General features: G+C 44.9%; 2 protein-coding genes and 1 long non-coding RNA gene across 3 annotated transcripts; 1 reads left to right on the top strand and 2 right to left on the bottom strand.

Moving 5' to 3' along the window:
- Window positions 1–2,424: 2,424 nt before the first annotated feature.
- On the bottom strand, window positions 2,425–10,923 carry LOC146185551 (uncharacterized). The gene is made up of 4 exons (XR_014708000.1): window positions 10,789–10,923; window positions 9,364–9,489; window positions 8,725–8,880; window positions 2,425–3,525 (listed from the first exon to the last, which is right to left on the bottom strand). It is a non-coding gene; the product is annotated as an uncharacterized LOC146185551 (long non-coding RNA).
- Window positions 10,924–11,532: 609 nt separating this feature from the next.
- On the top strand, window positions 11,533–14,453 carry LOC146185550 (uncharacterized). Its single transcript, XM_084606495.1, has 2 exons — window positions 11,533–11,663; window positions 12,820–14,453. Exons 1-2 carry the CDS (start codon window positions 11,643–11,645, stop codon window positions 14,251–14,253), a joined length of 1,455 nt encoding a protein of 484 aa, XP_084462621.1. The 5' UTR covers window positions 11,533–11,642; the 3' UTR covers window positions 14,254–14,453.
- Window positions 14,454–18,362: 3,909 nt separating this feature from the next.
- LOC146185549 (uncharacterized) lies at window positions 18,363–23,387 on the bottom strand. Its single transcript, XM_084606493.1, has 4 exons — window positions 22,845–23,387; window positions 22,678–22,785; window positions 22,522–22,593; window positions 18,363–21,830 (listed from the first exon to the last, which is right to left on the bottom strand). The coding sequence occupies exons 1-4, from the start codon at window positions 23,146–23,148 to the stop codon at window positions 20,716–20,718; spliced, it is 1,599 nt and encodes a 532-aa protein (XP_084462619.1). The 5' UTR covers window positions 23,149–23,387; the 3' UTR covers window positions 18,363–20,715.
- Between the last annotated feature and the right edge of the window lie 561 nt (window positions 23,388–23,948).

Raw genomic sequence — 23,948 nt, 5'->3', positions numbered from 1 at the left:
GTTGTTGAAACCGAAACTGGCGAGAAAAGAAATTCAATTACACATTATTCAGCTATCGTAGGTGAATATCACGAGGTGACCCGCGTGTACAGCAATGTCTTATGTATTATTACAGAAGATAAAACACGCATCTAAAAATGAAGTGTCTATCCCCGTTTAAGTCTTTTTTCGAGACTTTGCTTGGCTTCCCACATATGCAGTAGCCGGCATGTCTACCACGTCTGGAGCAGCCTCCCCCTGTACAATTTTGGTGTGCTTTCTCACATCTCGTTTAAGCCTGTTACACCACTGCTCGATGTTGTTTATGGGTGGAGTTTCCTTGGCAGTACTTCAGTCTCTAAACGTGTCCTACTCAGTGATTTTGATTTTTTTAATCTTTCGCACAGTCCGTCGTCCCTAGATCCCTAGAGCTGGGGACTTCAAAGTTCAACTGATAGCTAGCCTTTGAGTCCACCCACCACGCGATTCATCAAACACGCCCTCGCACAACGTTGGTGTAGAGTGCACACCTGTCCAGGAGTCGCATGTTCGACCCGGTGGATGATCTCGGAGAGGATATTGTGGTTTCTTACAGTCACGGGCCGCAATTCAGACTTGGCGCCGGCTGGGCGCATGGGATTCACAGTCCCAGGCCTCGACCGTGAGAACGAGAGTCGGACAGCTTGCAACACAACACGAGTGGAATTCCTCGACCAGTCGCAGAGTCGGCGTTCTCACCGCACTACCATGCAGCTCGCCCACGCAACCTTCGCTGAGCTGATCACGCCATGCGTGTTCATCATCAGCCTCCGGCCTTGATTCAAGCCGTGAGAACCAAGGCACCGACCGGCAGTCGAGTAGAAGTGGTTGTCTGGCGCGCGGCGAAATACAGAAGTGTTGTCTTACACCGCCGCGTTTTACCGACAAAGGAGCTAGCCGCGCACACAGCCGCAGCCGCCGCCGCCGCCGCATCGTCGCCTCTCGCGTGGAACATCCGGCCGCGTGGAAGGGAGCTGAGCCTTCGATTTTAGCTTGGGGTGCGCAATTCTGTACAGCGTAAGTGGCTGCAGCGTCAGTACTGCTAAGCGAGTAGCCAGCACTGCACGTAGGCCAGGAGATATGAGTACATCGGACAGTAATTGGATAAAGAGTTTTTGATCTGCTGTTACTAAGTGGCTAGATAAGGCTGAAAAACAAGACGGCCGTCTCGTTCCGTGTGCTAGAATGTGTGCAGAGGGCACAGAAAAAGCAGTTCTTTACAGAGACCCGGCGGAGATGCTAGATTCCGTGTGGCCGTTTTTATGCCACACTTTTTTTTTTTTTTTCAGTCTAACAGCAAGTACCGTTTCAGGTCCAAATAGAGGCGCAAACGATAACTCGGAGCCATGGTGTTAGCTGAGCACACGCGATGACGCAATCTCTTACGTATCTCCCTGCGTTACTCTATCTGCATAGGAAAGTTAAAATTGATCTTCCGCCTCAGAGTTTGCCATAACTAGAAAAGAAGCATTTCTCCTTTGTACGAATGAGCAGGCCCTTACAACGGCGAACATTGAGAGCGATCCGAAATATAAACTGATAGGCGATAACATAGTTTGATTAAAAAAGAAAACGCATTGTAATTTAGCAGAAATTCTCTTTGCGCTGAAGAGGATTGAAGTATGCTTTGCTTCAAATGCTGTGGAGAAGCTGCTGTTACAGAAGCAGTAGAGTGGTAAGCTGCTAGGGTTTATCTTTAAATGGAGTAACTGCACCGCTGAAAACGTGGACAAAAATACGAGTGGACGCGCGCAGACTAACAACTGAATACAGTTGTAATTTAGTTGTGGCTCTGACAATTCAGATATGAGACTTAGCGAGTCCTGTCTACTTATGTTTTGTTCGCGTTTTCCAGCGCAGTTGTTCGATTTCCAAGGTGTCAGAGAAGCGTTGGAGTATCGTGCAAGGCCCTTCGAAATTCTATGGCCGTTCAGCATTGCCTTTCCAACGAACATCATACCCACTTGAAGTGCTTTTGGGCATATATAGCGTTATAAAAATAAATAAATTTACGAAGTTATACTGTTTTTCTTGACTTCCGAATAACAGCAGTAATAAGGCGCTGCAGAGCTGCGAAAATAAAACTCAAAATGCAGAGCTGAATGCAGCATACCCAGCCTTGTTTCCGTGCACATGTTCTTCGAGGTGCGTATGCTGTCAGTTCGTGATGAAGGCAGTCAGGCAAGCACGAAGACAACGGAGCGCTTACAAATTTCTTTATGGGCTTATTTTTGCCTACTAGGAAAGGAAGAACTCGGCGGCGGATTTCCTTTCTGATATCATGATTCTGCCAGCGCGAAAGACGGGGACGAGAAAGACAAGACAAGCGCTGACTCGCAACTGAACTTTATTGAAACAAGAAATACATATATAGGCAAGCCACGGAACACACACATACCACATAATCACCGGAAAGCACGCAGCACAACATGAGTCATTGACCTCAATGCTTCCCTGATCTGGACAGTCAAACTCATGGCACGTTAACGCGATTGACGGCTCGCTCACTCATTCGTTACCCAGTCCTATGATGTTCCCGGTTGATTTGCATACAACGAACCGCAAAATTTGCGTTGCGGAAATCAACGCGTACCAACCTTCACATCCCTTGCAATGCTCAACCAAGTTAAAACACCTGCCAACTAATCACCATCCCAGACGGCCATAGACGTCCGACGGTCGACCGACGGACGTCCGTTTTCGGACCTTCGGACATCCGACGGAAGTCCGGTTATGTGCGATATACGTACAGCGGACGTCCGTCGGACTATCGTTCGTGGATCCGGATCGCGTCCCACGGACGGCCGACGGACAGCCGGAGGCGGACATTCGGACGTTTCCCGGAACTTGCTTGCAGGGCCCGCTATTGGTGTAAAAATTTGCCAATAACATTTGTGTAAAGCTCAGCAAGCATGTGCCATGGAAATTTCAGTCACATACTAATGCTCAATGCCTTTGTCGTGAGAGTAAAGCAGACAATATGCAACAGGTTCAAGTATCCTGTTGTCTGCTTTACTTTCACACACAAAGCACTGAACAGCAGTGTGCAATTAAAACTTCCATCAAAGAGGCACATATGCTAGCTGAGCTTTACACAAATGCATCATTCCTGAAAACATGCGAAGTGCATACCAGCATACGGGGTTGTAAAAAAAGCATTTTTTTTTTTGGCTTTATTGCAAAAACTGCATGCATAAATAGTCTACACTAAAAAAATATCAATGTTAATGGCATGGTAAAATGCAGGCTAACTGGAGTATTAAGAATCTACTTGAATCATTTTTTTTAATTATCCTGGGCCGTGACAGCTCTTCTCTTGGGGAGGTGGTGGAGGAAAGGGTATTTATTGAAACCTAATATTTCGGAATTAGCGAGGAGATGATCGAGTTCTCTGTGGGCGGCCTCCGCAGGCCGGGATTCCAGGAGCAGTTACTATCCTGTGCATTTGCTCGATCAGCTGTTGCTGGTCTTTCAGGCCTAAGATGGAAAGAGCAGGTTGGGCTCCTCCTGCAATAGAAGGAAAAATGAAATTCACGTTATCTGTGCTGAACTTTGATTACACATCTCCAAGGGCAACTGCCAGTTTCTCTCAATTGCTTTTTCCAGATGGCACTGTATGCATGCATCTCCATTCAGAACTGTCACATACTATATAGAAAGGTCATATAACTCCAGCAAAACCCATACAGACTAACAAGATACAAACGTAGTTTGACCAGAACCTGGCATTCAGTATTTTAATGTTTTTATGTCGTCTCTTTGAACATGCCACTCTGACCAAACATGGCATGTTATGCTTGCTGCTATGCGCCCTCAGCAATGCCCAAGACATGGAGTGCACATGCAAAGAAACTAAGCATAAAGGATGCTGTATATGAATATAAAGCAGGCCACGGAAACTCAGGGGCACTTCCGTCCCGTCTAATTCTCCCAAGCGGGGGCGAAAGGAGGAAAGAAAAAGCTGGGAGGAGGACTTCTCCCTCGCGCCTAAATTTTCCCCTCGCACTGACGGCGCCGCCGACTGCGCTGCGTGGCTTCGTCCTCGCGTGAACCGCTGCAACCGTTACTACTCCGCTCGTTTTGAATTAGAACCGTCGTCTGTGTAGCCTGGCGCTGTGAATTCTCTGTGTGTTGGCCAAAGTCGCGATTTTTCGTCGCGGTTCTTTTACTCTGTGCATCTCATTCCTGCTGGCTCTTCGCCCCTTCGTGAGACGAGAGACTTATCGGCGTGCACCTCCAGTTGCGTGGACCCATCTCGTCTGCTGATTGTGCTGGCCATTACAGTCGGCGATATCTGCTGTGTTTCGTGTTGTTGAACTTGTTACCTTCATGTACTGTGGAGAGACGTGCGTTTCGAAGAAGACGGTTCTTCCAGGAAGGGTAGTGTAAATTTTTAATCATGCATTTTGGTTATGTATAGCACAGTGACATGTGATTACTTGCATCAAATACCAACCACTAGGTAACTAGAAAGCAGCTATTTGCTCATGTTTCTACATTGCTTTGATGGTATGGAATGCGTAGAATGAATATGTTGCATCATTTATTTAATTTCATATCAACTGTACACATGCTGACAGAAACAGTGCCGGCAAACCGGGTTCTTTTGTAGTGATAAAGCAAGCATGCAAGATTACAATGTTAGCGCAGAACACATAACACTACTGTAAACTGTTAGCTATGTAAAGAGCGTGTGTGTGAGGGATACCTTGTCGCATCTTTTCATTTTCTGTTTCACATGCAGTTAATAAAAAAGAGAAACAATATCTGCTGTTCTAAGTGCTATTTCTTGCTGCGGTCGGGTACGCTTGCTCGCGAGCGCCTGTGCCCTCGAGAGCGCTATGCTTGTGGTTTTTCTTTCCATCACACTGTTCCTGCCGCGAGCCGGTCGCGCCGAGGCAGAACGATGATGCGGTAGAAAATCCACGGGCAGAGCATTTTCCCGGGAGCGGGCGCACGCGAGCGCGCGATCCGCGCTGCTTGAAGCAACCTACCGACACCCCCTTCAGCGCACCGTTTTTTTGGACCAGTCCGCTATACGGCCTCCCCCGTCATGTCCATTTTTTACGCGCCCCCTCCCGCTATAATCCTATAATGGGGAGTTTGGCGCTAGCGTCTGTAATTCGTGGCCGCTGGGAGGTATAGGGAGTTTCACACCCCTGTATAAAGCACAGCCAGAGCATTGCAGTATTACACAGGTACGCATTGGCGGCAGAAACCTGCATTTTGAGCGGTTTAACAGGCAGATTTCTAAAGTCATTGTTCCTGCTCTGAAAAGAAGTGATCAACAATAACATCATTTAAAATTGTTACCTTTTTGTTCTGTAAGCTGCACATTTCGCTGGTTTCCATGTACCCTCTACCGAAGACATTCCCTGGGCGTGTCAGGGGTATATCGACATCAACATCTAGGCTACAAGCATCTAGAAAGCGTCTCCTTAGAGCAGCTGCGACGAAGTAACTTATCTGATAACATGCAAGCTGCTGCAGCAGAATAAAGATAGACATTTGACATGTGGCTAAAGCCCAATGTGGAAGCATAGCCCGCCGCAGTGATTGCGCAGTGTTCATGCTTCTACAAGAGTTAAAAGTAAAGTTATTTGTTTACCCACAGCGCGATATGTGACATTACAATAGCAAGGCTTATAGTTACACAAAACACAAAAAGCTGACAACCACAAGCTCCTGATGTATTACCGGCAGCATGCAGCATGGATGTTAGTTACTGAAATATGGTTGCATAATTCTGGCAACCAGCTGTGCATGTATGTCATGGATTTCTCAACTACGCATTAACCCCGGGTAGACGCTTGGCCAGCGTCACGACGCTTTGACCCGTCGTTTGCCGGCTCCCTGATAAAGTTATACATACATACATACAACAAATTACAAAAAAATAATGGTCTTTATAAATGCAGCCAGCTGTTTACAAGAAACACTGTAGCTTTTTTATGGGGAAGGTAACGAAACTGCCCCTGTAAAGGCGCCTAATTTGCCCCTATGTAATATCGGGGACAAAAGTGCGTGGACTACACAAACTGCAATCAAAGCACATAACTTTCACATCGACCAGGAAACTCTGACCATACTTGTCTATGTGAAAGTTGAACGTTAGTTCTTTCATGTGTGCAAGAGAAATAAGGTCACAATTCGTTTACATTGCGATTCTAGTCCAAAATCTCCAGACATACTGTCCAGAGACTTACGCCCTCGCAGTATAAGCCACCATTTGGGTAAGAGATTAGTAAAAGAAGTGTATAAAAGACATTAGTGCTGCTGGACAACCATAGCTATAAAAATGGTATTGACATTGGAGTACTGCCTTAAGGCGGGACCTAGGGCATTACAAAAGCAAGAGTTAGTGTCCGCTGGTCCTCATTTGAACGAACAAAAAGAGGGGGGGGGAAGAAATCTACCTCAACTACATGCTTTGAGTGACACCAAGCCGCAGTTAGCATTAAAGATATCACACAGTTTTGTGGAAGATTTGGGAGCGCTTTGCTGCTTTCTTATAGGATTGGACAAAAGAGCTCACCATCTTCAGAAAGGCATGTTATATAGAAATGAAAATAGTGAATTTACTGCATCTGGCCACAACAACTTGCACACGGAGAGTTCTCCAGGCCGCGGGGCTGTTTCATTAACTTCAGGACTCCGCCCACATTTCTTATCCCCAATGACAACGAACTCACACATGACTGGCTAACAAACATTTTGGCATGTCTTTCCACTTTCATAAGGTTCTTCACTCTCTCCCTAATACAAGCAATGCAAAAGGGACAACAAATTCGTTTCACAACAAACGGAATTTAGAGAATGGACCTCGAAATGATTGGCTCACTAGGTCACATGCCAAACTCTCTCCCCTAGGAAATAAAAAAAGAAAAAAAAATTAGAACCCATCAAAACGGTGTCCCACGTGCGCAACCATTGCCCAAAGCTTGCACCCTTGGCGGCTCCTTTTACAGGGCAATTATTGCAATTATTGGCGTCCGAGTCAGCACCATTGCGGACCACATCAGAAGAGCCAACCCACATCCTCCCGCTCCGCATCATACCGTCACTGTTACACACTTGCCCTTTTTCAACGCCGCCATCTCCCACCATTGTTGACATCCAGGGTTGGAATCCTCAACGAGACCCCACTCAGCGCGCCTACACTGAATAATTGTCACTTTTATGGGCTCCCCAACAAGGAAGAGGGCCTTTACACCCTTCAACCTGACAGTGTTTTTTCTTTGAACAATAAGCAGTTCTTCCAAAAGAGGTACTCGTTTCAAAGCTGTGCTGCCTGCGGGTGATGGGTCTAGTCAGCGTACTAAGGACCCCTTAGTACGCTTAGTACTAAGGACCCCTTAGTTGTATACTGTTTGTAAAGCTCCTTAAATAAACATGAGCCCCCTACATGACACAGCAACGAGAACAAACTGCCTGTCCCCGCGTCTTCGCGTGCGACAGCAAAGTCCTCGGAAGAGGGGACTTCTTTCCCTCTCTGCCTACGTTTCCGTTAAGCACTGTAGCTGCTGTAGCTGCCTCTCTGTGCGCGTCTCTCCGCCTCCTGTCCGAGGGCAAGTGGGAGACGGCCGCAGCTGGGCATTGAACAGGTGACCCAAAAAGAGCAGACTAATAATGGTGCCTAGCATACCCACCGATCCCTTACAGAAATCATTAAAGAAATGAAAGCAACACATCAGATAACGCTACGTTTCTAAGTGCAAAGTCGACAACTCCAAGTCATATAAATATATGTACATCTCCGCACATTAACTAGACAGAAACAGTGCAGAGTAAACTAATAATTCAGTGTCTAGCAACACTATTAAAAGGGGATAAAGGCCACGGGGGGCTACGATTATTAGTACCGTTTTGCCTTTAAACTACAATAACATACTTGTTGCAAGCTTAAAATCACAGATTCACACCTGTCCCACCCACAGCAATGGAACACACATCTGACTCAAGTCTGCAGAGAAAGAGCAAGCTAGACTATTACAGACGCACCCTTGGTTGTTTTTCTGGCATTTCTGAGGGTGAAGAATCTGACTTGTCAGTAGCATGTATATGAATAAGAATCCTATGACAGTAAATGCATCAGATTTTCTGGAGTGGCTTTTCTTTGCTGACCACATATGAGGTGAGCTATAATTTATCCAACTTGGCCTAGGTTTATTCTATGAATAACAAAGCTATAGCAGGTACACAGTCGTCCACTCAGGCTGAACATGCGAGTGCGTGGCATGCACTTTTTGAGATGCCACTGCATCCATCGCAGCCGCACACCGTAGCGAAGAGGCAGACAGCGTGAAGTACCAGCCTCTAGTCCCTCTACCACCCCTGGGGTCCCAAACTAGGGACCCCTTGTTTTTGTCAGGACAGGCCCCCTCAGGGTCAGCTAGTGAGTAACCTCCTGTATTTGTATCTGATGGAAATGTTTTCCACCACCACCCACATTACGCAGCTGCGCATCATAGCAGATGTGAAGCAACAGCTCCTGGTCCTTCTACGCATAAGCCACTTTGCCTTGATGCATGCCTGCGCACCATAGTAAAGAGGCAGACGACATGACGCAGCAGCTCATGGTACTTTACACATGAGCCCCCCCATTGTACTTCGATACGCACCATAGCAAATATACACACTACGCCACACAGCTGCTCCTGGTCCCTCTATGCATAAGCCATTTTGCCTCAATACGCACCTACGTACCTGAGCGAAGAGGCAGACGTGAGGCTGCAGCTCCTGGGCCCTCCATGCACAAGCCACTTAGCATCAATGCACGGCTGTGCACTGTAGTAAAGAGGCGAAGGACGTTAAGCAGCAGCTCCTGGTCCCTCTACACATCAGCCTTGCCTCGATGCGCATCTGCACACCGTAACAAACAGCCAGATGTGACAAAGAAGCTCCTGGTTTCTCTACACATAAACCACTTTGCCTCAATGCACGTCTGCACACCGGAGCAAAGAGGCGGATGACGTGAAGCTGGAGCGGCTGGTCCCTCTACGCACAAGCCACTTAGCCTTGATGCATGGCTGTGACGGATGCATTGCTATTTTGCAAACTGCATGCCACACATTCCCATTCAAGCTAAGAGTGGACGACTGTGTAAACGTAAAATACTGGTTATTTACTTCAATGGACAATGACAAAAAGTAACATGGTGGACAATGTAAAAAGAATTTGCTGCATAAAGTTTGTTGAAACCAGTTCTACATCCTACATGTAAACAAGCTAAAACCTTAATGTCGAAGGGATGTCCTGCGTGTTTAAAATCATCACGCTCAAACAACTTCAACACTGACAATCATGATTCAATATTAATAATATAGATAATGATACAATACTCACTTTTAGCCATACCAAAGAAATGAGAATGCAAAAAGATGTTGCTGTTTTTTCCCCGTGGATGACAGTTTTCCATGCTCAAAGTGCTGCTTCCTGTTGGCCTACGAAATCGGCTACAGCAAATGGCATCTGAAAAATTTTTGGAAGCCTCATGCTAGTCAACGAGAAAAGCATTGCCATACAGAAGCAGAACACAAATACTTTTACAACACACTAAAAGCACCAACTGCGGTGTTGTTTTTAGGATGACTAGGTACAGGTTTTGCTGTAGCAAGCCAAATGTTAGCCTTGAATAAGGAAAGCATTCCCATACAGAAACAGAACACAAAAACTTTTACAACACATTAAAAGCATCAATTGCACAAATGCTTGTAAGATGACCAGGTACAGGTTTCTGCTATAGCCCACATCATGTGACCAGCGGTTATCAGAAGCCTTGTATGTGAGCATGATGCCCTAGATTCAATTTATGGCTATCACTGTATTAACAAGCATGGGTTTAAAGCTACTTTAATATGATAATCTAAGAACATGGTAAGAGCTTTCAGTGCGAGACAAGCTCAGTATCATGCACTATAAGGTGCTGCATGGCTCTAGTGTAGCTTTGGCATTATCTCGCTGTCAATAATGCAGTGAAGTTCTGAGGAGCCTTTGAATATCTGTAAGGACAAGGCAACAACAATTTTGTTTTCATCTCACTTTTGCTCATCTCGGGGTTTTTTTTTTCTATTTTTTTTTTTCAATAGAGCCCGCGGCTTGCATGGCCTCCCAGTATGCCTGTTTTGCATAAAAGAAGGCGTTGCAGGCACCAGAGCTCACAGCCCAACTGTATCGCGGCGGCGGTATGTCAAATTCATGCCAGAACAGCGCAGAACAAAGGGGCAAGAAAAAGACAAGTGCTGACTTTTTTTTTTCTCTCATCTCCTTGTCCGGTTGTTCTGCGCGGTTCGGTCCCACATGCATAACCAACATGCGCAAGGTGCTAGAAAGATCAGCGGCTGTCCAGAAAAAAAAAAAAAAAAAAAAAAAAAAAAAAAAAAAAAAAAAAAAAGCTCGCGACGTTTTCACAAGTGTAGGCATGTCGCACGATAGGCTCGAGTGCAAAAGTTTTCTCGTATAGTTTTTACAACTCAGCACGTAGCGCATGGTTAACAAAGTAACTCCTTTAAAGCTCAGGCAGGCACTCCTTTATCAGAGACACGAGAAGTTGCGCGGCTTACTGGCGCAGCGTCCAGTAATGCCGAGAAAGATGGCCCTCAGACTTGAGGCTGCACTTTAGTTAGTCGGCGCGGAGCCATCCTGTCAGTCTCGCCTAAAACACTCGACCGCTCGGCTGCTGTACAGAGCTGTTTCCTTACCCAAAAGCTCAGCACCATCGGTGCATCGAAAAGTTCCACTAAAGAAACAAAAGTTCGGTGAAATACTTACTTTGGAATCGGCGGGTGAACAAAGTGTGCCAGCTGCACCAAGCCACAGCAAAAACAATGCTAGCAGTGCATTACAGCCGTAGGTATTTGTAACTGCGCAGAAAATGCAGAACACGGAAACGTGAAGCGATCTTCCATGACTAAACTTCAACTTGTCAGGTGGATTGGATTGGCTCATTTCAGATATTTTTGAGGATAGGTTCGGTTTCGTTCTTTTTGAGCTTGCTGCTTGCTGCGTCTATTCAGCCACTGATTAAAATTTCACCGAAGCATCATGATAGAAAAATGTTTAATGGTCATTTAACGTTTATTAAAAAAGTTTTGATGGAAGAATTCAACGATGAAACATGCGGAAAATAAAAAACAACTGTTTAATGGAAACGCTTTCTATCGCATCTATTCGCTCTGGCATCATATAATGCAGACTTGACGGCATTACTGATTTATATGCAGTTCAGACGAGCACGACGACTACAAACTATATCATAGCTGTGTAAAACCAAATCCAGTGGCGGACGAACGGCGGCTGTCCGCTGGGCGAACGGATTCGACCATCCGCTTTCGTACGTACGCCGGAATTCCGGCGGACGTCCGAAATCGGCCGCCGAGTTGCGGCCGAGTTCGGTTGTCCGTCGGACGTCAGTGGCCGTCTGGGATTGCACAGTATGAACTTTCGCGAACGTCTATCCTTTTGCATGTATACCTTACAGGAACTTGGAAAAGGCGCTGCAGCGGAGGGTCCGAGAATGGACCATTTCGGAAAGTTGCGCGCGCCCCCTACGCGACCGCCGCAAAGCAGGCTGGGAATTGTGAGCGTGGCTTGCCGGGCAGGATCCGGCGCAGGAGTGGTTCGACATGGACGTCGCGCAAAAGCAGGTAAACAAAACTTTTTTTTGGGATGCTAGCAATGCTTTTGTAGCATGCTTGCGCCGCGCAAGTGATCTTTGCATTGCCGTACAACTTTTTTTGTGGTTTTGCAGCCGACGCTACGAGCGCGAAGCGAGTATTTTCGCACGTGAGCGCTCGTGAAGCGCGCACATGTGCCAGTGTATAGTTTTAGCTATGCTTCAGAAGGCACGAGCGCGATCCTACGGCTAGCAGGCGTGTTTTGCTGGTAAGCGCGCGCTAACAGTGCATTTATTTACTGGTCGCCCGTCGCGAACCTTCAAAGTTTCTGCGGCTGTCCCGGCGGCAGGCGTAGTACGTAGCGTACGCATTCATGTTTGTTGCAACAGTGCGACATAGTCTTGTGAGAATGTACGCGCTATATTTTAGCAAAATACGTCGTTATCGCGCACTGCCCATTCAATCTTTTGGTTATAGCGTGCTATTTAGTCTACGGACGAGTCTGAAACAAGTATATCGTCGAAAGAAACGGACAGCGCATTCGTTCAATGAGTACATCTTGGAAGAAAGTAGTAGTTGAGTTGGTGCTTAGCTTGTGCGAGCGCATTTTCTTGCCTATAGTGTTGTTCGAATAGCACGCAGCAAGTGCGAAGCAGAACCAACAAGCACTGTTACATTGTGTGTAGCTGAGCATATTTTTGCGATACAAATAGTAGTTGCTGTCTGTGCCATATTCAACGAGTTTGACGGCTCGTACTATCTCGGTCGCGGTGTCCATTTGTTACTACCGTGGAGTGCAGATAGGCGCAGCCAAAATATGAACGTGCCTCGGTGGCTACAAGTAACGCGAACGCGGTCGAAAAAAACTGCGGCGGATATTTTGCTAACGTGAAAAACATGGACGCGCCAGTACCTTGTACTTGGGCGGCCTCGGAGTTTTAGTTGGCTGGTGGTTTACCGAGGCCGTCCTTGTGCAACATTCTTCACGACCGCGCGTAGTAAATGAAATGGGTTCAGCGTTGCTTTTCAAGCATGCTTGCCACAAGTAACCAAGACACAATGAATGAATACTTTATTTCAAGATCGCATTGGTGATGCCATGATCAGCTGTGTATGCTTCCATGCTCTGTTTATATGTGGAGTGCCAAAGAAAACATTTTGACACTTGCTTATACCCATGTTGCAGGTACCACTGCAAGCCATTCATAATGCACTTCCTCTCCAAGCAAGGCTACCGAAAGGGCCATGGACAAAACAGTTAAAAGACGTTCCAGATGGGTTCTCAGAGCAAGGAATCTTGGCACATCAGAATTCACGTGGTGCTCAGAAGCATACTGTAAGCGGATACAGGATGTTCAAAGCAGAGAAGGTGCACAATGTTCTTATTTGCAAGGCTGACAGATCCACTTTTCTTAAAGCAACAGTGGAGGCATCATTCTCTTTGGCAAAATTATATAACACTGCTGCTGTGCTCTCGTCAAATGGAACTGTGGACGAAGGAACCTGCAACTGCCGGGCTGGAGCTGCAGGTGTTTGTAAACATGTAGTAGCAATTCTATGGTTTGTATTAGACCTGAAGCGCTCTGGGGCAGCCTACGTGCAAGACACACAGTCGTGTACAGACAAACCCAGAGCATGGGGTACTGGGGCAAAGAAGGCCAACGTGCACACACGCGAGTTCTCAAAACTGCGTTTTGTGAAACATATGCCTATGAAAGCTGGCAGGTATGCAACTCAAGAAACCACAGTTTCTCTGACAGTAACAGAAGACCATATTAAGAGAATGTATCAGACACAGAAAAATATTCCAAACGCCATGCTATGCAAGACGCTGGAGGACAACCACTTTCAGCCCGTACAAGTGAAAAGAACACGTCAGGAGGAGGCTCTCAGCCAGATGCCAATCAGGTTGCCGGTGCAAGCCCTGTGGGTTGAGCATGTGCCAGCTGGGTACACGTTCGGCTCCTGTGAGCTTACTTTAGAAGACTCATGGGCCCTTGAGCAAGCGACTAGGATGCAGAGCGGCTCTACAACATGGAGCTTCGAGAGATCCAAGCGCCTGACTGCTTCACACTTTGGAGATGTGGTGTCACGGAAGAAGCCAGCTGATGAGAAGTTTTTTAAGAGGTTGTTCGGGTCTAGCCAGATGCAGACCAAATACATGGCTGATGGTTTAAGGAATGAAGATGCAGCCGTGCAGCGTTACATAGACAAGAAAAAGGTCCCAGTTAGGATTTACTGTTGTGGGTTGTGCGTCAACCCTGGTGTCCCTGTTCTTGGTGCAACGCCTGACCGTGTTGTAGAGCAGGGAGGAGATTTTGGTCTCCTTGAAGTTAAGACCCTCTCAGCTGCCAAGGAACGGGGTGAGGAATTAGAAAATGCTGTGAATACGGCACCCTACCTGAAGAATGGAGTTCTTAAACCAACGCACAAGTACTTTTACCAGGTCCAGGGGCAAATGGCTTTGACTGGACTCTCCTGGTGTGATTTTGTGGTTGATAATGGCACAGACTGCACTCTTCAGAGGATCACTTTTGACAGCTCGCTTTGGATTTCCAAAATGCTGCCACGTCTCCTGGAATGTCACAAGAACTACCAAGAGCACTGTGCTTGTGTGTGAATTTCAATGACTTATTTTATGTTACATTGGTCTGCAGGACAAAGATGCTCGGACTCGTAACATGCTTTGGCATGTGTTCATACTTATGTATATTTGTTTCTTAAATATCTTGTATTGCATTTTTTTCCATGAAGAAAGTGTTTTTCTGCGTAATATCGTTATGGCGATGTGCACGTTGTGCCACAACCCATTTAAATGTGTGTGCCGCTAATCTGTGTGTAAAAAGTAAATGTCAAGCACCACACGTCTTGCTGCCTTGTCCTCCAAGTTCCTGTCTCTACATTTGTCGGCTACCTTCCTTGTGATTTTTCCCTTGTCCTTTGCCTGAATTTTTTTTTTTGAACCAACTTTTTTTCTCGTGTTGCTTGTCGATAAGAAAGTCGTGCTCTCTTGGCAGACAGAGGAAAGGTATTTTTTGGATTCCTTGTCCACTGTCGTTTCCTGCCACTTGATTTTCCCACCTCCATTTGCTAACCTAACCTAACTATGAAGGAGCATTTTCACATTTCAAATGTGTTTTGAATACCAGAGCATCACTCCTCATCGATAATTTTGTAATAAAAAGAAAGCGCTTAGGTTTAGCCAATAGGAGCAGTGCGACCTTTAAAGTTGAAAGTCAGGTTTGATGAAGGAGAAACACTGTGCAGCCTGATGAGGTTAAGGTTTGTGTTCATCTGTTTTGTCTTGGTATCAATGCTCATTAAGTCTGTTGGTCTGTCGGGTAAACTCCTAAGAAAAGAATGTAGCCACTGCGTAGCAACATCACGCACCTTCCTTACAGTCGTTGTAGCTTCTCCATCTGTTTTGCCAAGGTTTCATGCGACATCTGGAATTTAATTCATTTTCACTGCACGCAATTTTCTCTTGTAGCTTGACAGTTTGGTAATTGTTTTATCAACCTCACTTGTAAGGGTAAGGAGAAGCTGAACTCAGCATTGTCTGAAATGCCTTCAAGTAGTAGTGAGTTAAATTCTAAATGCTCTATTTTTTACTTCATCCAGTCATCACATTGTGAAAGCTGATTTGGTTCGACACACATCATTGCTATGTTTTGAGTCGAGCCTACGTTTTTCTTGTTTAACATCCTGTAGGCAACGAGGGACATGGGGATGGAGGGCTCCCAAACAGCTTTGACCATCGTGGATTTTTAATGTGCACATTATATTTTGCCTCCACCAGAATGGGACTTTCATGTCTGTGATTTCATCCCATGACATTGGGTCAAGCAGCCAAATTCCATAGTCGCAGAGCCATCGTGGTGGATGCTTAACTCTTTGCGGACGGAGATGACATTCCTTGGTGGTCTCGTGTCATGCCTAATAAAGACAAAACGGCAACTTCTAATGAACAGATCGGCCACTTTGATTCGGAAGATGTGGGGTCCTTCTGCTGAAGACAGATCAATTGATTTGGTACACAGGCGCTTTGATACATCTTGATCAAGGCAAGGTGCAGAAATGCTTGTATGTAAAAAGTTTTGTGCGTGATAATAGGCTTCACATGGTTTCATCTGGTCTGGAGCCCTTGACAACTGTGTGCCCATAGCGGAAGTATGGAATGTAAAAATCGTTTCTCACTTTGTGTGCTGCTGTGTCTAAAGAAAGGAGGACTGAGATTTGGACTGCTGAACCATGTTTACACTGACCCTGTGCTTCCTTTACCTTTTTTTTTTGTTACTTTCTATTGGCGGCATCCTTCTCCCCTTGTACTGAAAACCTAAATAGAAAGAAGGGAAAGCTGTCGAGGCTTTGGATTTAACGTCTAGAAATGCGAGTGTCAAAACCACTGCCAAACAATGTGCCCCTCTACTGTGGAGGTAGACGCATCTTGTCTGTCTGCGTTTTGGTGCGAGTCGTCCTATGCTTCATTTGTTTTGGTGTCCCCGACGCTTTTTTTCTTGTCATTTGTACGAGCTAGAATTCATGAGTGTGACTCTGTATAGGTTCTGCTACCTGATCCTATGAAGTTCATGTGCCTGCATGTTAAATCCTTCCTGCTACACTTTCTGGATGTCAGGACACACGCACTGATTGATGTGTTGCTGTCTAGCAGGTTCGCGTGTGGTTAATTTGGGCAAACTACCGACTTGATGATAGTCATTTATATTTGAAATATGATGTTTAATTCTGTTCACACCATGTTTTCTCATGGTTACTTTCATCTTCTATATAAAATCAAAGAAGAATTTGCAAATGCGGCGGTTAGTTGCTAGTTGGCATACACAGGTTCAGTATGTCTACTTGCTGTGTAGCTGTGATTGAGAGTTGTGTGCAAGTTCTTGCTTGTGTACTGCAATCATTGCTGTGCAAGCGAAATCTGTGAACATTTTGATTTTGTGTCTGGCGTAGTATTTGTACTTTTTAGGATGACTTGTTGCCGTAAGAAAGGTAATTCTTGTGCAAGGTTTTACTATGTACTTGCAAGCTGATGTATATGCTTCGATGCAAAATGAGTGTATTGAGATCATTAATTTAACAGTTTGTTTTTGCTTCATCATTATTGCTCATTTGGAACCAGCACTTCGTTCGATGCAAAATGAGTGTATTGAGATCATTAATTTAACAGTTTGTTTTTGCTTCATCATTATTGCTCATTTGGAACCAGCACTTCAGAAACATATGAAAGTCCTTCTTTCTTCCTTGCAGAAATACGTTCTTTGGGAGGTGCACAGTTTATATGCTCATATTGGTTGCTTGGCTTTCTTCATTTCTGCACTTAAGGCGTCAAGACAGTTTTGCGTACTTCTTTTTTGTTATTGTATTTTGTAAGACTGCCACATTACATACTATATATTCTTGATTCAAAGCAACATTTTGTTTTTTAAACGTAATAGGTAGGAAAAAAACTCCCATGTGCGCATAAAAGTAGCCAAATTACAAGCGAGTGCTCGGTAGGTGCTGCATCTAAAATTTTACATTCAAAATGGAAGCAGTATCCTGGAAGATGCATGCACTCTTGTTCTCCAAACTGTCATTTAGCTGTGCATCCTCTTCTGTGATTAATGGACTCCACTACACTTTTGAACCAATTTCATTGACCCACCATCTAATTGTAGGGAATTCAAAGCACCAAAAAGAATGATCATGGCATAACCCAATAACCTCTCAAACCAAACCAGAGCTCAGCACCGTAGTGAGGCTAGTAGGAAAGCCTAACTACTAATTGTTAAGAACACAAATACCTCTTGCATAATGTCACGCATTGCAATGTTTTGTTCATTTTTTCACACCAACGGAGTTGCTTGAGATTTTGATAATTGAAGTTATTTATTTCGTTACACTTATGTTTGAACAAGACTGTATTAAAAAAATTTTTCTGCAACGTGCTTATACATAGAGATGCATTGCTTAGCATGCTTTTGTGTTATGCTCTTAAAATATATTGGCACAAGATGTTTAAGTGAGCTGTGCAATACAAGAGCCTTTCTTTGTAAGAAAGCCTTTTATTTATTTATTTATTTATTCATATACCCTCAGGGCCCGAAGGCATTAAAGAGGGGAGTGGGAAAGATACATTGGTACAGGGTACAGTGCAGCATAAAGCATCATAGGAGAAACAATAACACGGCGAAAAGTGATCAAAAAAAAAAAAAGTATTGGCGGAAAAAAAAAGAGAAAAGCAGGTGAGACAAAAAAAAATCATTTCCGACAGTCAACAATGTCACCAAAAACGAACAAAAACATTTGACTACCATTTATAAATATAGATTACATACGGCAGTCTTAAAAGAATTTGGGTCCGTAATATCAGCAATGTGCCTAGGAAGGTGGTTCCAACTGACAGAAGTGTTTGGAACGAAAGAACAAGAGGTGTGTTTAGTACGACATGACGGAACACCTACTTTGTGAAGATGATCAATGCGACCTGAAACATATGTGGGGGTAGTTAGTAGCCGGCTCTTAAGGGCAGGATTGTGGTAATAGATTTTGTGAAATAGACATAAGCGGGAAATATTTCTGCGTAGTGAAAGCGGTGGCAATGATAATGTTGTTTTCATAACGGTAACACTGGAGTTACGGTTATAGTTGGAAAGTATAAAACGTGACGCGCGGTTTTGAACAGATTCGATTTCAGATTCTAGAGATGCAAGGCCAGGGGACGAACAAGGGTTTTATAAAGAAGCAGTTTTATTGAACTAAAAGAAAGGTTAAAGTTTCGGCGCAGGTACCCCAACATGCGGTTAGCATTGTTAGTAATAGATTCCACATGCAGATTCCAAGAAAGATTAGAAGTTATGTGCACACCAAGGTATCTATACGAAGACACAGTTTCAAGAGGAGTATTATTGAGGTTGTAATTAGCTACTTCATTGTTACGACGAGAAATACGCATATGTTTGCACTTGTTAATGTTAAGCTTCATGTGCCATAATTTACACCACTCTGAAACTTGGTTAATATCAGACTGAAGAACAGAAATGTCAGAGTCACTGTTAATTTCACGGTAAATTACACAATCGTCAGCAAAGAGACACACAGAAGAAGCAATGGTGTTAGGCAAATCATTAATATAAATTAGAAAAAGTAGGGGCCCTGGTACGGAGCCCTGGGGAATGCCTGCGCCCACTGGAGAGGAACGAGAGTTCCATTTATTTGCTGTCACGTATTGAGAACGGTTAGTGAGGAAAGACTCAAGCCACGAAACGATGCTAGGGTCGAGTTTGAGGTTACTTAATTTGAAAAGTAGTAATTGGTGAGAAACTTTATCGAAAGCTTTGGAGAAATCGAGGAATATACAGCCTGCTATGGAACCCCGGTCAAGAATGAAATGAAGGTCTTGTGACAAGCATAGAAGCTGAGTCTCGCATGAGAATGTTTTACGAAACCCGTGGTGGGAATGACTGAAGAACGAATTTGATTCAAGAAAATTGGCGAGATGAGAGCAGATGACATGTTCCATGATCTTACATGGGATGCTAGTAAGTGAAATGGGTCGGTAGTTATTAGGAGAATGTTTGTCCCCAGACTTGTGCAGGGGAACCACCTTGCCCACCTTCCAGTCACTAGGAACACAGCTACAGTCACAAGCACATGGGCAGCTACATACTTCACATTGGTCTCTGTAAGGAAACCGCAATGAAAGTTGCAAGCAAAATCTTTGCAAAGTGACAAGTGTGTTGTCCGTATTGTAGATACTCTTGCACTCGGTACGACTTGTAACATATGTGAAGTGAACCAATGAAGGCTTATGCTTTACAGTAAATCAATGTGCCGTCATAGACAGTGCCCAAGGTGCAGATTCAGCATACTTAATCTCTGCTTTGAGGGGTTAATGCACAAGTTTCGAGTAGCACTGAGCTCGCACTTCTTTGACGACAAGCTCAAATCTGTCGCATCTCGGGTATTGTAGCTGATATAAGTTCTTTCTGAAGGATTCCATGCAAGACATTACATGAGAGTTGGTAATAAAGCTTTCAAATTTCAGTGCCATGAAATACTCGCATACATGTACAAATTTTTTACATATACAGTACACATATATACAATACATATCACTTTTTTTTAAAATGAGTACATCACTAACACATGTAAAAATGACAAAGTGAAATTCACTTTACAGATTTCATTCCAAAAAGTTAGGAAAGACAATCTGTCGTAGAAAAGACAATGGCTGCAAACACCAACTTTCCATCTTGTCTGTGTAGATCAGCAATGAGACTGGTGATTTCGTTTCCAGTCATGACTTGGATATAGTACTGCAACAATCTATGCTCAAATCATTTGCACAACACCGACAGAGAAATAAGGCGTTGCAGCTCTATATAGCCTGTACATTGACTTCAGATTTACTTCAGCAGAGAAAGAAAGGCTCCTCTAGTCTGCTGTACATGAAATAGTGTAATTCAGTGCAAGTTCGATGCCTTGCACTGCAGCAGGGATTCTCAAACTGCATTTTGGGGAACTCTAGGGGTTCTTGGAACAGTTCCTAGAATCCCCAAGCACCTATGTTCATGCATGTCTTCATCCACTTTAGCCAGTTATTTTGGGACTAATGCTGTAGCTGCTTACAGCTATCTCACTATACAGTCAGTCATAACAGAATTTAAGTACTTGTTCATGTGCTGCGCAGCTTGCATACCCCTTTTACATATGTCGGCCAGCACCTTTTCAAGCCTCAGCCGCAGCGGTCGAATTTCGATGGAGGCAAAATTTTAGAGGCCAGTGTACAGTGCGATGTCAGTGCACGTTAAAGAACCTCAGGTGATCGAAATTTCCTGAGCCCTTCACTACGGCGTCTCTCATAGCCTGAGTCGCTTTCGGACGTTAATCCCCCATAAAACAAATATTTTCAAGACAGGCTCCGTGACCAAAGCTGGCCAGAACACAAATGAAACATGTTAGAAGCCGACTGCATTTTAGCGAAATGATTTGGTCTTCAAATGAGAAGGCTAAAGAGTTTGAGCACCCCTGCATTACAGTAGATCATGCATAACATACAAAACATTAAGAACACTACCATCGCTCATCGGTTTAGAATGGGCTCATGCATGAAATTATTGAGATAACAACAAATTTTCCATATCTTGTTCAGCTTCTCTGCCATAACATTAGGAAAGACAGCACGGAGTATTCTGAAGTTTTTAACTTCCCTGATGACACGCTCAACATGAATTCGCAAACTCGCTATCTGCCGTGTTGCTATCTCATCTGCCAGTGACAACTGCGAGCGGCCATTCAACATAGGTGGCATGTTTAATTCGACTCCAAGCTGACGGAGGTCATCTTCAATGAGGAATCCTCTATCCGCCATTACGCTGTCCCCTTCCTCGAGCAACTCATAGAGGCCACTGTGTCTCGTGATTTCTCGATCGGAAAGTCTCCCAGGTGCAAGATTTGACACGAAAGAAACGAAGCCGTTTGGAGTGATGCCAATGAGTCCTTTTGCAGTGTTGTGTCCTTTGTACGAGCTGAAAGTGTCGCTTTGCGTACTGTAATCAGACGGGTTCTCGATAAAAATTTCTGTGCAGTCCAGTACAATGCGTGTCGATGGGTACAATTCTTTAAAATTGTCTGGCATGAACATGTCCACTGTGTTACGGGATGGCCACATTGGTATCTGGATTAACATTTCAAACAAAAAATTTACCCAAAATGTGAACATTGCACTCACGGTTGACACAGACACTTTCAGGCGATATGCCAAATCCTGCTCCAGTAACCCAACCCGGAGCCTGCAAAGCACTGCAATGACCTGTTCTTTCATTTTCAGTGCTGGTGGCCTGCCAGCACCTGTTTTCAGTGTCTGGTACATGCCTTCAACATGTTCCAGAAACGCATCAAATTTTTCAAAGGAGTTAAACCCTGTATAAAACACTAGTCGCTTTTGATCTGAAACAAAACCGTGAACTTTTGAGACAAGGTTTTTTGTTTTTAGCTTCTCTTTAAGCGCCTCAACTTTCACATGGTGCAACTGAGCCTCCAGATCCTCAACCGTTTTCTGGAGCACAGATTTCTCTTTTCGAAGCAAGTTATTTTCATGCTCCAGTTTTCCACATACTTCGAGAAGGTGGTTGACTTTCCTTAGTGCGGCAGCAGATGCTGTGTCTGGAGGCCCCATGGAGTATGAATGCTCGGCACCTAGAAAATAAAAACTGTTTATTGATTTGCGAACAGTTAGGCCGTGCTTTAATACAGATTTCAGGGCTTGAAATAGTCACTTCAGCCCACAATGTGTGTTCTGAACCCTTGCTCTCAGCTTACACTGATATACAGACAACAAAGAACTAGGATGACAAAGCCATAGAGCCCAACTCTCTTTCACTCCACTGATCCACCTGTGCAAGCAGCTTACCAACCAGCATGGAACCATAGGTTTCATGCACCCAGCACATCAGCCAAATCTACACTGTATATGCATTTGGATAGCCTGACTTTTGTGTCATTTTTACAAGCTGTGGTGAAGGGAATAATGTCGCGGTGAAAGAAATGAAATGGGTAAGTTTCACAATGCGTGCACTGGTGGAAGAGGTACCGCGTTTATCAGAAAACTCGCTGAAGTAATAACACATGCACGGTACAAATCACTGATGACATGTCACAGAATACATGAGGTTATGCAACTCATAACATGTAGACTTCCCATGGCTAGCTGCAAAAGCTTGCGAAAAACTGGCTTCGCGGGAAAAAAGTTTGGTCCATTTATTAATATACCGGTCGCCACAGCACCCGTGGACCTCACAATGAGTGGGCGCGATAGGGGTCCGTTAAATGCGAAAAATAAGTTTTCATAGTGGAATGGAGAAAGTGAGAATTTTGAACCATCACTAACCTGTTTCCGTGCGAGACGAAGCCGGTGCACCGAAGGTCAGCTGGGTGGGCTCCTGGGAAACTACGTCGCTCTCTGCGTACAAACGCTTTGATGAAAATGCGAACACACAAAATCGAAGCCTCAGAAAAAAGATGGCACAGTTAAAGCGTCTCTTACGTTGATCGCATTGGGGCACGTCAACTACGTAGCCGATCTCCAACTCGTTCAGGACGAGCACAGGGCTGGCAGAGGCAGTTTGGGAGCTCGTCTTCTTGCGTTTCGCGACTGGAAGAGATTTGGCAGTAATGATAATATGCGATAACCGCCTGAATATATATATTTACCGGTATTAAAGGAAGGAGATAGTTGACTGATGACTTTATGAGGGAAAATTGTCGGCAACCGGTCCATATAGCCACGGCGTCCACTTGCGTTGAAGTGAGCTCCGCAGATCCGGTGGTGCTTAGAAGGTTGCCACAAAGAGAAGCGACCAGCACTTCCCTGGCGGTTGATTCTTCTCACCCACTCCTTTTTTTCTTTTTCATTTGCAGGGAACGCGTGAAATGAAACGTTCTTGTCTTTCAGCGTGTTGTTGTCGCAGCCAGGCACACAACAAGTCTGACCACCGCCTCGGCACTTCGACGACATCGCGCGCAGTAGTGGCAGCGGCCACTAAGTAACCCACAGGCACGTAACACTTTATATAACGCACCTGCAACCGCCCACCACCAAAAAATACACGAAATCTTAAAGCAATCGAAGCACGTACACACACACACCGCAGCTATGCGAACGCAGGAGGCAGGAAAGACGGGCGGTCGGTCGGCGTTCGCTCACTTTTCCCATAATGCGTCGCGCGCCCGCTAGGTTTTTTCGCGGCGCTGCGATTTCCGAAATGGTGCATTGGTACAGCACGAAGCCTCTGGTACTTTGTGGTCCTAAAAAGGCCTCTTCATCGTTCTTCCCATGGCTGCTCGACAGGGAATCGCAGTAAGAGATCTGCATTGGATTCGCTGTGATGTCCAAAGGTGCGGGCTCTATCGAACGAGACGGCTGGAGAGGTCCTTCATTCTGCTGCCGGCACAGTGCGCTGTGATCTCCGACAACATTCATTTGATGGCGAGGCGCTCTTCAGTCGTCAAACAGTTAACCTCCGAGGAGAAGACTGAGGCAAGAACATCGAAAGGTGCATAGCCTTCTCGACTGAGTAAACGTATTAGAAATCCGCGAAACGCATGTTCTACCCTTGATGTTTTGTCCATTTATTTCTGATGCCACATTTCATGCTACACAGACCTTAGTCGAGAGGGGGCGCTTCATGGGAGTGTAAAAAGAGAGCTGTGCCTATGTCTACTGACGTGAATTTATACAAAAACAGCTCAATGAAATAGAGGACACGCACTCGAATGCACAGAAATCGGAGTCTGTTCGTAGAACGCTTACAAAAT

The sequence above is a fragment of the Amblyomma maculatum genome, chromosome 6, assembly GCF_055883805.1.
Source record: "Amblyomma maculatum isolate TAMU_Amacu chromosome 6, ASM5588380v1, whole genome shotgun sequence".
NCBI classification, from domain to species: domain Eukaryota; kingdom Metazoa; phylum Arthropoda; class Arachnida; order Ixodida; family Ixodidae; genus Amblyomma; species Amblyomma maculatum.
The sequence above is the reverse complement of the archived record's forward strand: the minus strand, read 5'-3'. Positions and strand labels throughout refer to the sequence as shown.

Bases quoted from the DNA above. Each gene is read 5' to 3' on its own strand.
- LOC146185550 (XM_084606495.1), top strand. From the start codon at position 11,643: ATGGACGTCGCGCAAAAGCAG. The intron at 11,664-12,819 runs GTAAACAAAACT...CCCATGTTGCAG, and splicing joins TGGACGTCGCGCAAAAGCAG to GTACCACTGCAAGCCATTCA.
- LOC146185549 (XM_084606493.1), bottom strand. From the start codon at position 23,148: ATGTCGTCGAAGTGCCGAGGCGGTGGTCAGACTTGTTGTGTGCCTGGC. The intron at 22,786-22,844 runs GTAAATATATAT...AATCTCTTCCAG, and splicing joins ATCTCCTTCCTTTAATACCG to TCGCGAAACGCAAGAAGACG. The intron at 22,594-22,677 runs GTAAGAGACGCT...GTTTGTACGCAG, and splicing joins CGTGCCCCAATGCGATCAAC to AGAGCGACGTAGTTTCCCAG.